The sequence below is a fragment of the Gavia stellata genome, chromosome 7, assembly GCF_030936135.1.
Source record: "Gavia stellata isolate bGavSte3 chromosome 7, bGavSte3.hap2, whole genome shotgun sequence".
Lineage (NCBI taxonomy): Eukaryota > Metazoa > Chordata > Aves > Gaviiformes > Gaviidae > Gavia > Gavia stellata.
This window is the reverse complement of record NC_082600.1, coordinates 12017011-12035943: the sequence shown is the minus strand read 5'-3', so window position 1 is coordinate 12035943 and position 18933 is coordinate 12017011. Positions and strand designations below refer to the sequence as shown.

Sequence of the window (18933 nt, the reverse complement as noted above, 5' to 3'; positions counted from 1 at the left end):
AGTGAGAATTGACAGACTCACCAGCTGAGGATCTGCCCCATAATTTCATCATTAATGAGTTCACAACTCTGTACCAAATCAGGCCAGTAGTTCATTATGGCTGGGGCCAGATGCTTCAGAGAAATATGTAAGACCCTGTCATTGGCCATTGTGTATTAATCGGTTTATAAGAGAAGCATCTTTCCAGCCTCAGGTGGCTGCTGGTTGTTAGCTGTCATTTTTTCTTTTAAAGCCCTGAAGCTTCTTCTTACTTCATCAGCTGTTATCCTGTATTATGTTACTCATTGTTGCATTCTTTATAAATTTTATAATAATCTCTAAGCATTAGATGCATTTTTGATCATTTCTGTTCCACAAAGCATCTAACATAGTCTCTTTCCTTTCCTCTAAAGACTACATTTATTAATTTTCATTCTCTTAGCTGGAGATCAGCCCTTTGCATATTGTCTGAGGGGGCGGGGTTGTCTTACTAGAATAGCTTGCTTGAGAGTAAAATACAGCTCTAATCACAAAAGAGAGATGAAACGTCACACTGTAAGATTACTCTCCCCCATCTCATAACTTCCCTTTCACATGTGGTCTATTTGAAGTCAAAATACAAAAGTCTAGGATGGAGTAGGGTCCCACTTACTGTCTTGACGTGGGGCAGTCTAGTTGTGATATATCATATTCATATTCAAGGTTTTACTTTCTTTTTGGTTTTAGCGCTTGGAGATCTGCCTGACATATGATCTAGCAACGGAACGTGTGACTTTTTTTTTTTTTTCCATTGCTGAAAGGAGCTCTGAGTCTCTGTTAATAAAGAGGCAATCTGAAAAGGCATGGAAGTCATCACTCAGCAGACCAAATTTCTGGTTTTAATCTTGTCCTTTTCTGTCGGTAATAACCTGCTGGCTCAGTTTTTCTATACTGTGAGGAAAGATGGTGCAAGAGAGCTGTTGTGAAGCCTGTAGTGGTAGTGCTGTATGATCTGGAGCTGTTGATTTTTCTCTGTACAATTGCTTCTCCCATGCTCAGTCACTTTAACTATGCCTGCTTTCTATTTTTTTATATTTTTCCTGAATCAGTCTTTTAATCTGCTTAATCACACTAGAATCACCTCTATATTAGCTTTTAAGCACTAAATTATAAAAGTCTGTTAAGCACAGAGGGAAACCCTGCCATCTGCTGCAGTCTAAAATAGTTGGGATGAAGAAGAAAACTTTATTTGTCATAAATCATTGTTACATAAATTATTCATGCATTTGTATTGCATAAGTTGGACTCTTTTTTTCTGCTGTGTAGGCTTTACATAAGGGACAGGATGTAATTTCAGTCTCTGCTCTTCAGGTGCCCATATACGAGTTGCAGAATGACGGCCGAGCCAACCTTCTGGGGGCACTGCTTTTTGCTGGGCAGTTCGTGATTCCTGAGGTCTGTTTGCCTGTGAAGACCATCTCTGAAGCTGCTTTTCTCCCTCTAGCCAGGACACACACTTACATACTCAAAATATCCGGTAGGCAGTAAGGAATTGCACTGGATTCCTCTGAGGTAACAGGCGCTTACATGGCAAAGCACGTGCCGTTTTCTCAGGAGTCATCTCCCGTTTTGCCCATACACAATCTATAAAGACTATCAAGGCTGAAATGTAGCTTGCAGCAGACTTGAAATCAAAGGTTCCCTTGCAAATATGTGGGATCTGAAACACTTGTAAGTCAGTTTTTTACCTTAAAGTTACTTTGAAGTTCTAAAGCTTCTCTAGAACTGGTAGGAGTGTCTTCTAGCTCTAGTTCCTGAAGACTGAAGCATCAAGGATGATATTCCTAATGGACATGGAAGTACCTCCGTGATCTCAGCACCCTGCCTTTAAAGATGTTGGTGCTGCGCAGCCCAAAAATCGGAGAAAACTGGTCAGGTTACACCTCATTTCACTTCTGCCATGCTCCCAAAGCCAGTTCTTGTAAGACAACAGCAATAGCTGACTGGCCAAGATCTTCGTAACTAATAACAATTTTAAGGTATCTCTTTTTCTTCAAATTCCAGTTGACAAACTTTAAGGAACTTGAGGAGGAACCTAATTATTTCTGTGTGGCAACACTTTTGAAAGTTATCTTCATTTTCACCAGGCCTTTTGTTAAGGTTTTGGACTCTGAATTTAGATATAACTGATGAACTTTTTAATAAGTCCACACTGTTTCTTTCCTCTCTCTCTGAAGTGGACTCAGGCAAATTTGCTGTCTCCTAGATTAGGCCTCATGAGAGGATTACAAAACTAGTTAGCTCTTAACTTGTTTTGTTCTTAAATTCTTAAACCAATGTGTGACAGATGTGCCAACTCTTTTTGAAAGGGTAAGAGTTGTAAACATCTACTAGCCTCTGAGTTGCTTTAAAGATTTAGAAAACACTTTATAAAGGATGGACTACAGTATTTATCTACTGAATCTTTTAATTACTGGCTTATTCATAGACCTGTTTCTTTACTTGTCTTGCAGGTGTGCCTGTATTTTTATAATAAACTGTACAGGGGAAATAGGGTGACTAAGGTGGATGCTGGGAGTTTCAATGCCTTTTCCTCACCTAACCTGCCTCCACTTGCAAATGCTGAGGTTGATATTACAAGTAAGCAACATCATCTCTTAAGCCTTGTAATTTATGCCACATGCAATAGAACTCTAGCTGCAAAGAATCTGTGCCTATGTAGTTGAAATGCTGTTTTTAAACTCAAATATCTTTGAAAGCCCTGTAGCTTGACTCTACTTTATCTGCTCTGAAACTGTTTAAATATTAGTAAGACTGAGAATTTGTGACTCAACTGCATTTATCTGTTGAATATAGATGTGAGCTAGACTGGCTTTGACTAAAGATCCAGACTAACCGGAGGGAATGTTGCCCCTGTGTCATGAAAATGCTTGCTCTGAAGATAAAAATGAGGGAGTGAGGACTGAAAGAACAAAGAGTTTAATCTCATTAATGACCATGCTGGGCTCTGAAATCAGGCAAAAGAGTCATTGCAGGGTACTTGCAGCTTCAACAGATTCTCTGTTTGATGCATGTCATTGTGTAAGACGTTTTACTGGATATTTAAGACCTGTCTAAACTGCAAGCACACTGAAAACAGCAGACTTAGAGTATGCGCTGTGTGGAGGTTTCTTTTCCCCAAACTTACTCAGGCTCCCTATAATTTCTGTGTGTCTGTTTTTTAAGGAGGGGTTTTTTAGGGTTTTTTGTAGTTTTTTAAAAACTACATGAAGATTTCGGCACGCTTTTGCAAAGTCATTAACACATTGATATCTGTTCTTTGATAAATGGCACCCTTACTTTGGAAAGGGGAGAAGAGAGACATGTTTGGGATCTAGCCAAATGAGGAGTTGCCAAAAAACATACTAAAGGACATTTTTAAAAAATATGTTATGCGAGCTGCTTTTGGATAGGTTAGGTATATTAAAAAGGAGTAGGACTTGGTGACAATCTCCATTATTACAAAAAAAAATAGGAATAAGAGGGAGTTCCCAAATTCTTTTCATAGGTGCCGTTAGTGGCAGTAGGAGATCTAGCCCTGTGCCATGCAGCGTGCCATTCTGAATGGTTTCTACTACTACAGAGCCACATTCTGCAATTTGGAAAAATAAACTTATCCCTTCCACCTAATAAGTGAGAGTTACTTAACAAAGTTTCAGGATCAAAGTGCTGTGTTTATAGCAGCCAGATACAAACTGAGGAGGCCTGTGAAATACTGTAGTCATCTGTAAGACATCTGTCAGGTAGAGTCTACCATTATTGTATTACTATGCTGTGTCAAATATGGTGTATCTGAAATAAGCAGAAATGCTGTCAGTTGATTGTTGCGGTAAATTGGGGAGAATCTTCTTCCTTGGGTTTTTATGAACTGCATCAAATAGGGTATAAATAAATGCTGTTTACTAACTGATCAATAATGAAATCAAGCTGCAAATTGCATGCTACTTCTCTCTTGGATTTGAATTAACTGTTCTGTGATTCCTTGTCCATAGTAGAAAAATGAGAAAGTTATTAAGTACTTCCCTTGGCCCATATTGGGTCCCATTATCTTTTCAGTAGAGTGCCCCATTGAGATCAGTGGGGATTTCTGATTTAAAAACTGATGGTGTGATAGGCTCTATTTTTATTTGTTTCAGTTGATTACCCAGTTAGGGTAGCATCATTTATCCAAGATGACGGTGTCAGTATTGAAGGATTGTTTCATTTTGAAAAAACATAGTTTATAGTATGGGCAATCTACTAGTGCTGCTTTATTTTGTCCAAAGTAATTGTTTGAAACATCGCTGTCTCCCTTGAGTTTGCTTGTACAGTCTTCATATGAAGCTTTCATGGAGACAAGGAACCACCTGGGCTTTTAAAAACAAACCAAACAAATCTAACGTCTTTTTTTTTTTCTTCAGACGACTGTGTATAATATGTCTTAATCCTCCTGCAGACAGGGCTGACTCTTGCTGCTTCAGCATTCTGGAGAGCAGCCTCAGGATGCCAGAAGGAGTAGGCCATGTGCAGAAACTCTTCTTCAGGATTCCCAGTTCTAACAAAGCTGGGAATCAAAATTCCAGAGAAGCAGAGGGGGAGAGATGGCAGGATGGAGGGAGTGGGGAGCGTAATGAGATCATGGATTGGTACACAGGAATGAGGAGAGGATGTGCTGTTTGAGGCTAGGCATACCATATAAAAGCAATGATCTGCTTCAGAGTCAGAGAGGAGAGGGAGAAGCTTAGTCCTCTTGCCTTCCCTACCGTAGCTGCAGCTCTCTTCTTCATTTTTGATATCCATTTTTCACCCTGTTCCCTCTTCAGGTCAGGCTCCCAGTGGATTTCTGATCCCATCAACCGACTGTGTTCTCAGCCAGATCCTTAACTGTGTTAGCAACACGTAAGAGTCCTGTCATCCAGGTTTAGATGAGCAAGTGTGTCAGCTTCCTCAAGACTTTCAATTTAATACAAAAACTCTTGTAAGAAATTAAAAGTTTTAGCCCACTCCTGAGATGAGTAAGAAACCCAGTGCCGATGGGAAGTACTTTTGCAGCAGAGTCAGAAATCTCTGTATGAAATGGACAATATAGAAATAACCAAAAATATTTCTAAAATCTTAAAGCTTATCAAATAAAAGACCTTGACTTATTTCTCCCGTATTTTGAAAACAGGAGAGACAAGGAGGACTATTTCACTGGAAATGTGTAAAGAGTCTCAGTATATTTCATAACTGATTACTCTCCTCTGTTCTCTATTGTCCTAATGAAGCAAATATGAAACTTGCTTTGTTACCATAGCTGGACTTTCTTCATCACACACGCATGTAATTTCTGGGAGTGGTGCACATGTACAGGACCGTATGATAAGAAACATGTGTAGGGGATGAACAGAGCCCATGTGACTGTGCATGCAGATGTGGTACAGCAGCAGCAGAAGGTTAGAAGGCCCTTTTGGGCTCATCTACCCACCAGTCTCATTACAGAGAAGCTATTTGTCACTGGCCAAGTCTGTCTTGGTTGGCAGTTCTGGTTATTTATAGCAAAAAGCCCAAGTCATTTATGTATTAAGGCAAATGCCAGCTCTCTTCACTGAAGTGCTTTTGGTCCCCCCCTCCCTTGTAAGTAGGCATGTTGATTCTTGCAACAACACCATTCAATTTAAATATTCATTTCAAAAGGTGTGTGTTGATTGTTTTATAACAAACTGCCAAAAAAGGGGGTCTATGTTTGTTTGCCTCCTTCAGGAATTTGCACCCATAGGTTGGCCTCCGTTCCCCACCCCTTGGCTGCTGCCATGAATTGTAATGAACACTGGGGCAGCTTATATAATGGTAGGGCTCGCCCGTAGCCCTGCAGAGAAGGATGAGAAGAAAGCGTTGCTGTTTGTCTGGAGCTCTGCAATCATGAAAAGCTGTATTTCTTGTTTGATTTCATAACTTGGAGTTCAGTCACCACTCCTAAGGGAGGTGTCGCTCTTAGTTGCTGCTCTCCCATTATAAGTTGAAACCTGCATTGTGGCATAGGGCTGTTTAAAAAAAGGGTTTTTTTCTGCTTTCTAGACTGTTTAGAGCTGCTTCTCTCTTTTATTTTATTTTTAAGTCAGGTTGATGTTTTTTCCGCACTAACCCTATCACCATAGTGTTCCCTCTTTCTCTCTGCGTGAGTGTGTGAATAAAGCTGAATAAGATAAGGATGTATTTTTGAGCTGTAACTTTAAAAGCTGTAGTGTTTGGTAGGGAGGGGGAGATTGGAAATAGCAGAGTATTCTTTGTGATGGGTTTTTTTGAAGAATAAACAAAAGGCCTTAGTATCTCTTGAACATAATCTCCTTCAATAATGTAATCTATTATATCCCAAGCCATCTTGGATACAATATATAAATAGCCATTACCTCTTTATTTTATGTACATTGCTTTAAAAACTTCCTTTCTGCTGTGCAGGACCAGTGGCTAGCTTACATTTGTTCCTCAGCTTTGTATCTGTATTTACATGATGCAGTATACTATATCAGTTAAACTCTTTACAAGCACAAAACATCCAAGTCAGAACAGGTTACTGTTTTCTGTGTTGTGCCAAAACTGAATATCCCTAATTAGTCACTCTTATCCATAGGATAAAAAACTGTTATGAACACCGATATATACAGCTTTTTGTACCTCACCTGCCTGTATATGAGTTTCTTACTTAAGAACTGTTAGTGATGCCTAAGATGATTTTTTTTTTTAATTTAACAAGAAGATTGCTGTGTGGTATGACTACAGGCTGCAAGACAGCTGGTTTATTCAGTACAATGAAGATGCTTAAACTTAGCTATGCGACGTAGATATTCTTCCTTTTTGGGCATGTGATCTTTGAGATGGAGGATGCAAAGGGTGTGTTCTGAATTTTTTTTTGCCCTGCATGGCACTCTGCCTCACTTACAGTAGTTCTGAATAAATCTGAGATGAAGTTGGGCTTTTATGTATATTCGTTTGTCTTTGGCCCTTGCATCACACTTGCCTTTTGTTCTGCATTTTAGACTCATTTGTCTAATGGAAAACTGACATCTGTGGAGTCTGCAGTACCGAGCACGTTATATAGGCTGACGAGGTTCATGATCAGGAGAATGTTAACTCAGGAACAATCTTTAGTTCTTTTTTTAATATAGTTTGGAATTACATTACTGTACTATGTCTGCATGCATTACATTTATCTTGAAGATGATACATTATTTGGTAGAGTGTAGTCCAAGAATACAGGTATAGGCTTGGTATAGGTCTAACTTCTGAACCTATCCTCTGATCTCTCTCCTTGGTCTTCTACTTTTGGCAATATCTTAGTGATCCATGCCAAGGCAGGTTTCCTCAGTTCATTCTTCAAGTTCGTTACAGGCATTAGGGATGCTAATACTTGCCAAACTTAGTAGTATGCATTTGTGAACTTTTGGCAGGAACTCCCAGCTTATGGAGGATAAAGGAAACAAAGTTCCGATACAATTTTATTGCTGTCCATTCTTATAGAGGAGGCCGCTTTTAAAGAATTAATCTGTGTGTTAGATGGTTGAAATGATTGGATTTGTTGCTAAACCCTGCTGCTTCTTAAAGTGCAGTGCTCATGAGTAAACGTGGTTAGCCAGGCCTGTGAACCTCAAGCAGAACAAATGCATGGCTTTCTGCACTCACCCATATACATCCTGCAGGTCTCTAACTCTCTCTGGAAAGCTCATGGAGGCCTTTGAGAGCTACTTGGCTAACTACTAAATCCAGCCAGGTGGTTTCAGAACCGTGCTGGCCAGCTTAGCACAAAGAAACAAACTGTCGAAACAATCTGTATTTCTACTCTTCCATTTGTAGGGCATTAGGGATCCACGTGCTGGATTCCAGTATGCCTTGTTGGACAAACATGATGCCAAGCCAACTACTTGTGACTTGTTTAATGATGTATGGTGTTTTTTTTTAGAAAGAACATATAGAGGCTCTAGTTGCTGACAGGGCACCATGACAGGAAGGGAAAGTTCGTGAAGTCTTATAGGTGACTGATATTTTCTGTCCTGACTTAATGGATTGTGTAGTTTTTAGTATCTCTGGTAATGGGGCAATAGAGTAGGCTTCAATGGAGGCTTTTAAATGTACTCTGAATTTTCTTGCAAATGGCTGTCTGCTGATTGCAAGAGATTGCAACAGTAATTGGTGTGAGTAACTCTCCACATGGCTGAGAGCAAGTCAGTATTATGCACGCAGATCTTTTATCTGTCTTGCTGCTTGGGAGTTTCTCCAAAATCTAAAAAGCTTAAATCACGATGGGGAAACAGGTAGCTTTACGGCATGGTCTATTTTCACTGAAGCATGATGCTCTGAGCTGTTGGCTGCTGTTTGTTAAACCTCTTCCACTGCCTTGTAGGAGTCATCAGTGCTACCAATGCTGTGCTCCTACATTGAAGTAGTAAAATTTTGAAATCAATAATGCATGACTTGGCTTCTAATAATGCAACACAAACAAACTATTAGTTAAACAGCTGGCTTCTGGCACTAAATGTATGATCGGAGTTAATTGAATCCTTGCTATTTTATTTAATCGTTAGTAACTACCTAATAAACTCTGGAGGTGATTAGCAGCAACAGTAACTGCATTTGTCATTTCTTATGTCTGAGAAGATGAAGGTCTGTTTTCTAAACATGAATCCAGGCTGGTATCAGGCCAACTACATAACAATGAAGTTCAGGTCAGTGCGTGACAAGTAGATATCTCACCTATGCTAGACCTGCATGCCGCTCTGTTGGTTGAGGCTTTCTGAGCACTCTGAACTGGGAGAGTTGGCACTAATGGGACATGTTCAACATTGTGAACACATCAAGTCTAGTACTCGGATGCTTTTCACAGTTATTAGACTTCTCTTTTGAAGAGGTTGTAGTAGAGGTATATGGCTTTGTGTCTGATAGATCATCCTGTTCACTAACGGGCATTGAACTAAAATATCCATTTTGGAAGTCTTTGCTATAAAATTATATTAAATTGAAGTATACATTGTAAATATTTCCTTGAAGAGCACTAACTTATATCAGTATAACTCATCAATATTTCTATCTCAGAATCTAGACTATTTTGGAATTAAAGCTAAAATATAACACAGTTGAGCCTGACCTGGATGTGGCCTTGAAGACATATTTTATGGTACCTAATAAATAAGGTGTGTTAGATCAGCTGCTATGGCTGCTGTCTTAAATGGGCCTTTAGCTCCTCTTTTCAAAAATACATTGTCTTTCATGAATTCCCTACATAAGAAACAGTTTTAAAAACAATGTTGTAAGTATGAAGTGCTACAAGTGTACTTAATATTATGTCTTAATATTAAACTAAAAAGGCCATTTCTCTTTAACAGTAAACTGGGAAACGGTGTGGAGAGCCAATACCAAAAAGAAATTTCGAGTTCACACCAATATGAACAGGAATGTTGGGCTTCTGCGAATCTTCCCAGGAATCACTGCTGCTGCTGTAAGTGTCACCACTTCATTTTGGAAGTGGGTGAAGTGATGCTCAAATACTTCGTTAGTTAGCTGAAGTAAGGAAGCTGCATTGTTGTAGCAGTGGTTGGGGTTTTGGAGGAAAGGGAAAGGATCTGTCTTCTGAAATGTTTTTTGGAATATCAGAGCATTCAAAGACTATTTTCATATGCCATAAACTATTGATAAAAGCTTTTCAAGTATCTTTTGTCTAAACCACCTGGGCTTTGAAACTTAGCATTAATTTCTTACCAGGGCTCATAAATAGGTCAAGTGTGCTTTTCTAGACAGGTGCAGGCTACAGTGACCATGGAAGTGCTCTCTTGCTGCATATTGAGGCATATTAATAGATATCTTGTCAAAGAATACACAATGTGATGGGTGGAGGGGAGCGTGACTATTTCTATAACTCATGCTTCTTTTTTAAGGTTCATTTTGTCTCACACTGATGGTTAACATGACCCTCAGCATTCATACAGAGCTGAAAATGAGAAGTGGGTTTTTTGCCTTTAGAAATTATTTTGCAGAACTGTGGTTTTAGGTAGATTTGTCTTTAAATTTTTGTCTAATACTAGTTCCATTAAATTGACAGGTCTTTTGTGGCTGTTGCCATGTTAAATTGAATCCAGTAGTTTAAGCAGCACTCCTCAATTATATCACCATTCTTTTTAGGTGAATATGAACAGATGGAAAGGCAGAGGGGTGGTATATTTGCAATAAAACTCCAACTGCATAGTTAGCCTCATGGGGGCTTACAGTGTATTGCATTTAGCATATGTGATCAGCAAGGAAACATCTAGGTTGTTTAAAATACATCTTTCTAGGAAGAGGACTTTGCTAGGCATCCTCTTACAGTGAGCCACAATAGCTACCTCATTAACAACTGGCCCAGAATGAATTAATGCCTCCTTTTTTTTTCTGCCTTGAGTTAAATCAGCTGAGTTTTGAGTTAAAAAAACCTCCAGGCTTCATTAGAATGTTCTTTCCTGAAAGGTGAGACACTCTCTCTCTTAGTTAGGCAGACATTTGTTAACAAAACTCTGTGCTAAAGTAACAAATCTGGGCAGGGGTGGGGGTTCTAATCTCAATTAATAGTTCTGCATTTGTTTTGTAAATGTAAATCTAACCTTTTGTTCTGCCATGGTGCAACAGTATAGCCTGTTAATAGCACTTGAACAATAGCATCCTTTTTCACACTGAGATCGTGACTGTAGAAAAGAGTTTATTTTAAAATCTACCCCTCTAGGAATTTTAAAGAAGGCTAAAGAGTGAAATTCTCACTTTATTAAAGCTTATTTTACAGTCCCAGTTACTGAAAATGGGGAGCACAGAAGGACGTGAGAGGACTGTAAGGCATGAGACCCTTTAAGACTGTAACAGGAATAGACTATTTTTAAAAACTCTGTGCCATACATGAAAATCTTAATGTGACTTAAACACATCTTTAGTGTCTCTTCCCTGTCTTGTTTTTAAACAGGTAAAAGCATTTCTTCAGCCTCCAATTGAGGGCATTGTACTTGAAACTTATGGAAGTGGCAATGCCCCAAACAACAGAGAAGACTTGCTGGAAGAACTGAAGAAAGCAACTGAACGAAAAGTAGTGATTCTAAACTGTACGCAGTGCTTACGAGGGTCTGTTAAAACAGTCTATGCAACAGGGCAGGTAAGGGTTGTGCTATGATTTCAGACTCTACTGCTGTGTAAAAGAAACACCCCAGTGATACAACGTGATTGTATGCTTCTAGTAGTCCAATGTATAAAACTAGATTTGTTAAACTCTAAAGATACTGCTCGTAAAATAACTATATCTGAAAAATCTTAACCTGGAAGCATTTAAATATGTATCTGCAAACAAGATCCTGTTACTCCTAGTCTGAATGGTCAAAACAGTCAGCTCAAATCCCAAATTAGTGATTGCTTGCTCTTGTTGTGTGCAGCACTCCAGGATACCTTGCATTAGATTAGTTGTATCTCTCCCAAAGGGATTCCACTGAGCTAGAAGCTAGCTTAGGGGTCAGATGATCAAATAAAGGAGTATTTGATAGGCTAGCAGTTACTTAGCTACAATGTGAGAACATCAAGAAAGCCTGCAAATCCAAGCAATATTCCAAATCCCGGGTTTTTATTTGACTGGAAGTACAACTGAATTCAGTGGGAGATTGGAAAACAGTATGTAAGGAAGCATCTGTCTTGCAGAATGGAAATCAGTTGTGTTTAACCCATGAAGGCTAGCTTAAAGCAGACTTTTTGTAGATACTGTTAATATTCAGGGCATTTTATAGTAAGTTTCTCAATTGTGTATTAAGACATGACATCGCTGGGACTAATAAGCACTCAAAGCCATGTAAGAGCATGTGTCACATGTGGTAGTGTGAAGGAAGCTGGTTTGACTGGCCTTTATAAAAAGGCTAGCCATTAAATAGCCAAGAATCACTGCCAGAGGGTGACTCATTCCCCTGTTTTAGACACCTGGTTTTGTTGGGAGCAACAACCTGTCTGTCAGAGCCAGCCTCTTCAGTGACTGTAAGACAAACCTAGATACTCTAGTCTGGTGCTGAAACCTGCCTCTTTTAATATGGGTTTTGACACAGTTTTAGATTCTATTTGCTTCAAGAACATGTAGTCTGTTTTGAGGAGGAAGAAAAGGAGATTGTAAGAGTTTCTTTCTACCTCTTCAGTATCCAAACTTAGTAATTTCTGATATGGGCAGTCATTTGGGTGTTGGTAAAACTTTTGCATAACTTAATGGAGATGTTTTGAGAAGTATTAACTTTTGCAAAGATCCCGTGCTCTGTAGCAAATACAATAGGAATACATGGATTATATAAAACAGTTCACGTGGAAGGAAGAAAACAGTTAATACAAGACACCAAACATACTTGATAAACAACGTGAAAATGAAGCTTAGCTTTTATGTGATCTTCTGCTTGAAATGAACTGCTAAAATGTATGGAAGGAAGAAAAAAAACCTTTTATATGCTCTGGTTAAAAGATTCTCCAAGTAGACGCCTCTAAAATGGCTTTTTGCACTCTGATCCAGACTGTTGATAGGATGAATTGAAAAATTCTGCTCACGTGGAATGGTGTTCGCTTCTGGCTTCCACTTTTTATATGGAGCATGTATGATGTTGCTTCAGCATCCATTGATGGAGGCTGCCCTGTTTTCTTGGCATCTTTTGAAGAGAACACTGACAGAGCCAAGTCCTACAAAATTACTTCATGCTTGTTCTTTCATTGCCTTCTCCTTTTCATATGGAACTGCTCAATGGAGGAAGTATCATGGGTGAATGCTGGAAAGTTGCTGTAATGTTAACTTTACTTTGATTTTTCTTTAAATAAAAACTTTCACAGGTCTTTGCATATGGCTAGGCCATTTTTTTACTCATTCAAGCTAGCCAGGTGGGTCAGCTGAGTCCCTGGTTTCCCTTGAAGTGTTTGTTTTAGTTAACCGGATGTCTGGCCTCTGATCTATCTGCACAGTAGAAACTTATAATTGAAGGGACTTTAGGTATAGGAAGGAAGCTGGGAAATCCCTTCCTCCTCCTCTTTTTCAAACCTGCTGAAAAAGCCCTAACTGTTCTTTGGCTAGCTGTGCAGTACGGAAAGTATTTCTCACCTTCTCTGTATATGTTTTCCCATGGGACTTTTAAAAATGTAAGTCTGGGGCTCTCAGAGGGGGTTAATGAGCTGATTAAGGCTCTGTATCTTGCTAAAAATATTAGTTAAGTCACAACAAGTTTCAAAGCTGAAGTTGATATGAAAGATATTTAAAAGTAAAATGCAGTGTAAAGAATCTACTTCAAGGTGCTTAAATGTGAGGCATCACATTATGGCAAAGATGATGATCTGTGGTTTAGAGAAGCTCGAGTGTTTGCCCAGGTACAATTTAGTGACAAGAGATCTGAAATCTTGTTTGTCTTTGTCTTGCTCGCTATACATTTATGGGGCTTGCTGACCATAGCAAAGATTTAGGTTGGACTTGATGATCTTACAGGTCTTTTCCAACCTTAGTGATTCTGTGATTCTGTGATCTTTCTGCTTTGGTTCAGATAGTTTATTCTTTTTAACTACAGAAAGGTAAGTTAAAAAGGTCATCTTTTTCAGTTGTTGTCAGAACTGTGTAAATTACATATTTTAGTTGTATGTTCTAAATCATACACTGCTTGCACAGCCTGAAAGGATCTGAAAACACTCCTGCTGTGAGCACACTGTAGTGCTGGAATTCATCCAAAGCAATGCCCCATGAAAGAATGGTAGATATGTCTGTGTGAGAACAGCCTACTTGGCAATGTTCAAAATGCCACTGGGTTAAAACAGAGTAACTGCAGCTTTTCAATAAAGGGAATCTGACAACTCTGCAGACAGCTGATATGGACCTGTAACCTTTCCCTTTTAGCATAGCAAGTGACCGTGGCAAGCGTTTGGGTGAATTCTTCGATGTTATTGCATGAAAAGGAATGTAAAGTAAAAGTCATCTTTATTCAGCTGGCTCTAGTATTTGCTTGGTATTTGATAACTAAAATTACAGAAATTACAGTGGCAGTAGGAGGAGCAAGAGAGTGGAAGCACGGCTGCATCAGTATTCTGTGTAGCTACCAATCTTTCATATATATTTTCTGTTCACACAGGTATTTCTGAAAGCTATGCTAATTGGAATCATTATTCCTTTTTATTCAGACTCTTGCTGATGTTGGAGTAATTCCTGGAGGTGATATGACACCAGAGGCAGCCCTAACTAAACTGTCATACACGCTCAGCAAGAGTAAGCTTAGCTGGGAGGAGAAGAGGCAGGTAAATATTTCAATGTGACCTTGAAAGGCTTTAACTTTCTCATTTACTGTGCTAACTTCTGCTTAGCTGAATGCCATGAGCTTCTTCATTCCATTTAAAAGCAATTGGTTCCAGAGCCATAATGTGAACATCACGTGGGTGTGTTTTTTTTTTCTTAAGGAAAATACTGTTAGGCAAATGAATGTATGTAGATTGGGAGAGAAAATAATTTTATGCATAAGTCAGGTGAAGACTGTGACTGAGCCATAAAAATGCCACCTTTAAAAGGTAGCAGTCTACCTTGGACATTTCTGTACTAAAAACCCTTATGTGGAAATTCATATGGGAGACAGAATCCCAACCCTACTGCAGTCAGCAAAGATCTTGTCATTGATCTTAGTGTGGTAAAGATTTCATCCAAGACTCATTCACACAAAGCTAATTCTGAAAATAAATATTGCCTGCAGCCTCTTCCTTTATAGCATTACTCATGACAGTGTTAGATTTTGTTTCTCTAAGAGGAGATACACTTTATAAATACATAAAAAAAAATAGAGGATTATTCTAAGAACCATTGTAACTGATTTTAAAATCATAGCCCCTTTAACAATGTTCTTACTGTTCACTGGTGCTTTTAATCAAGGCTTTTTTTACTCAAATTATATAGTTAGATATAATGTTCCTTTCATACAAGGAACATATAGCTCTGAATTAGATAGGGGAGCAGCAGTCTGCAGGAATGCATGTGTTTCTATGCTTGTATGCAGTGAAATGATAATCCTGACACTTTGAGAGATGACGTCATGATAAGTCACTCTCTAGACTTAAGCACTGCATGCACACGTGTATCTTACGGTGGTGTTTTGTTTTTATTAAAACTGAAACAAATTTGATTGTTATTTCATGCTCAGTATTTTCCAACCAGTAGCAGCTCTTGAGACAAATATATTTGGATACCTATGAGCATAAGTGGGGTGGCTGGAAGTACCACTTACCGTGCCTGGAAACAGTTACAGACTCTGATCTTTCAGTTGTTTGCTAAAGCCCTGACTCTGAATAATGAGAGGAGGAGGGGCTACGTGTTTCTTCAGTGAAGATGGCAAGAACACACTCTGTGCAAGAACATGCTTGACAGGCGACATAATGCTGTGTGAAGAGTAGTGGTATTGCACGTGTTTGTGTATATACACTTTAGAAACCCAGGCTTTTCACTGATGCCCCTTTGGTACACTCACTGACGCTGGAACATACGTATACTAGCCTGGTTTTTTAAATGCAGACTTTAATCTTCTTGCACAGAGGATTACTTGAGCTGGGACAGGAGAAACTTTCCCAGCTGGCTTCCTGCCTAGATGTGCGAGTTAAAACTTAATTTGTGATCCAGTTTACTGAAGTGAGATAGCTGACTTACTCAGGTGAGGACTTACTTGGTGATAGGACATTTTAGGTACCACTGGCACAAGGTACTCCTGCATCTTCGTGTGCTGCCCTTTGGAATGTGCTACGCAGTTTTTGTGTGGTGGTGCTGGGACCTCCTTTATATGGTTTGGAAAAACAGAATAAATTTTGCAATTTCTTTGAGTTAAGCAGGATTGGTTTCCTCATTTGACTCATTGTACAGACCCACAAACAATTGTGTTGGCACAACTAAGGGAGCAGCGTGCTGCATTGCCTGGGCAGGAATGAGTGGTAGAGACCAGGAGAAGAAGAAAGCCTGGAAATATGTTGTCTGTGGCAATATCTTCAGCTAAACATATCACCAAACAATAGTCTCCCAAGAGACGGAAGCTCTCCTGAAGCTGGCATGGTTATTTTAGGATTCTCTTTCAACACAAAGAAGCAAGGAATGTGCCCCCAGACACATGCAAATGGCTGCAGAGCTGGTAGGACTGAGTAAGGCACGTAGGGCTTTGCACTGGGTGCATTTAGCACAGGTGCCAATTGCTAAGGTTACCTGTGCAAAGCAATGATCTCAACCTGTCAAACTCTAAAAGTGTGCCAAAGCAGTTGGTATCCTCTGAGTTACACGTATATGGGACTCTTCCAGCAGACGGCTACCGTGTTGTCAGTGCTTGGAGGTTTTTTTTTTAATAAAGGGCATGCCTAGACATAAGTAAACCTGGGGCATTCCTCCTTCCAACATCACATCTGTTTCTTGCAAACTTTCACAATCACGCTTTTTAAAATTCTAATTGAAATAACTATGTGCTTTATAGCTGCATCAGCAACCTTTCGTGAAAGAGTGCCAGTATGTAAAATTGTCAGAATTGAGGAAACCAGTTGCTTTTTCTTAATGACTGGCTTCTCTCTCTGTTCTTCAGATTTCCCACAACCTGTCTTTTGGCATATTTTCTTTATTGCCATGTTCAAGCACTTTCTACACATGAATTGGCTGACCTTTTTTTGGTTATTTTTTTTTTTCCCTGGTTATATTGGATGCACCCATCCTGCAAAGTGTTACACGCCTGCTTTAATGTTGAATGACTAGTACTACTGAAGACCCTCTGCATTCAAAGCTGGCTTTATGACCAAATTTTAACAAAATCGGGGCTAATGGAGCTGTTTGAAAATCCATTGAAATACATGACCGTCCACAGGTAGCACTGGGCTTTGTTTTGAGGCCTACGTACATAGTCTGTGTAGGAGTACTGAGGTTTGGGAATGGTAGCAAAAGGCAGCATTTCAGAATATTCCAGTCTTCAGCCTCACTTTGCTAATTACTCACTATCTTTATGTTTTTAAGTAGGCTGCAGCTTACCCCACTAGGGAACTTTTGTCTGCGTACTCTAAAAATTGGGGTGTTTTGTTATGTGCTTATTTTGGTTTCTTTGCTTTGGAAGAAAGTTTTATTTGCCTGTCCCTTTTTTTTTTCCCCTTTTGTCTTTTTAAACTTACTTACAATCTTTGTGGGACAGTAACTATTTCTTTAATCTTTTGTCTGCATTCAATTAGTTTCCATAATTCCTCCAAAAATTTTTCTAACTTGATCCTAAGGACTACCACCATATTTTTCCTCTGCTAACAAAGGATTTGATTACTTGCTTTTCAGATGCTGAGTGAGAATCTAAGAGGAGAAATGACTGTTGTACCCACAGGAGCCAAGATCTCTCTGAGAGATAGCAAGTTTATTCAAGTGATTGCCAAATCTCTAAGTATCTGCAGCAAGGAGGTATATACTTAAAATATTTAAAATTGAACTCATGTAAAGCTGTAAACTGAGTTAAATGAACCTAGCTTAAAGATGAACAGCAAAGCTGAAAGAAAAATGGAACATTGGAGCTTTTATGTTTTTTAGTACTGAGTGTCCCAGCTAACCAGTTGGGTTAGGGAGAAAGGACACAATGACAAGCATAACATTAAAATGTTTTTAATTAAAAACATATTAACTTTTTTTCCCTCTTTGTAGCCCCATCTTGAGTTTATTTTCTTGGCTGGCTGGTTGCAATAACAAGCCTCAGACAGTTGCTGTAATTCAGGGTATCAGTGATATGAAAAAGTGCTTTGTATTTTTGTGGTCAAATGTATTGACAGTTCGGAGCAATCCAAATAATAACGGGTAAAACAGCTTAATTGTACACGCAGTCAAAGAAGGCTGATAATAAGGAAGCACTACACAAGTGTAATTTGTGGTGTTTAATATTAGTCCCTCCCAATTGGAAAAATCAGAAAATATAGCATTGGTTGTAAGATACAAGTATTTGCTTTTCTCTTGGCTTGGCTTCAGGGAAGATGGGATTTTTAGTAAGCGTGAGAAATGGGAGGATGTTTAGGGGATCTATGGGGCTTGTCAGTGGAAGTTTGGAAGTATGGGTTACACAGATATCTGAGGAATCACATGAATAAAGTTGATCCAGTCTTGAGGAGACTGGACTATATGGTCTTTTCCAACTCCTACCAGCACTGCTTCTCTTACTGTACTGATGTGTAACTATGGCAGTACAGGGATGGTAATTAGTGTGTGCACCTTAAATGGTATATATAGATATCAGGTAATTGTAGTGTTGCCAGGGAGGGATATAAATCTTCATGGATGTGAGACTGACAAAATGTAAAAGAAACATGAGACTTCTTTCCTTCCAAGAACTAAATGCTACCATTTTTAAATAACGAAATGACTAATTTGGAAACTTTACATGAAAGCAAGGCAGTGTTTTTATGACTTGGACATCAATCATATTAGAGGTGAGGCTGATATAAAATGTTTAATTTTATTTGTTTCTCAGGAGTTAGAAGCCATAAGAGATGCATTAATTCCACCTTTGGCTTGTGCTGCAGCTAAACTGGGTGACATAGATGCACTAAGAGCCATAGCAGAAATGGTAATGTAATAACAGTTTGTACAAAACACAAATTTTTAAATAGAGCTATAAATGATGGGAGAAAGCTATGCTCGCTGGGAAGCAACTACCTAAGTCTTAGAATCAAAGTGCTTTGACTAATACAATTGGTTTCTAGGCTCTTCAGTCTTTGCCTTTCAAAACTGGTATGTTCTTTGCCCTATCTGGTTCTCAGCTGTTTATATTTTCTTTTGAACTGTGAAAATACAGGTAGATTAAAATGCAAGTTCTTATCTGCTAACTTGGAAGACTTTAAAATGGTTTGTGCTGCTTTCTTTCCCTTAACTTTCTTTATGCATATTCACAGTATTCAGCTTTTGGATGTAAATCTGTCATGATTAAAAAAAAAGAACTTGAAAATTATATTTAAGCA

General features: G+C 38.9%; 1 protein-coding gene across 1 annotated transcript in view; it reads left to right on the top strand.

The window, feature by feature from the left end:
- The window catches only part of ASPG (asparaginase), a 47522-nt gene that overhangs the window by 12907 nt on the left and 15682 nt on the right, over positions 1–18933 (top strand). Inside the window, exons 5-11 of the mRNA XM_059819890.1 lie at positions 1330–1413; positions 2472–2598; positions 9333–9445; positions 10931–11116; positions 14131–14244; positions 17273–17392; positions 18447–18542. Of these exons, the coding sequence (XP_059675873.1) occupies positions 1330–1413; positions 2472–2598; positions 9333–9445; positions 10931–11116; positions 14131–14244; positions 17273–17392; positions 18447–18542 (840 nt within the window). The remainder of the gene's footprint in view (positions 1–1329; positions 1414–2471; positions 2599–9332; positions 9446–10930; positions 11117–14130; positions 14245–17272; positions 17393–18446; positions 18543–18933) is intronic.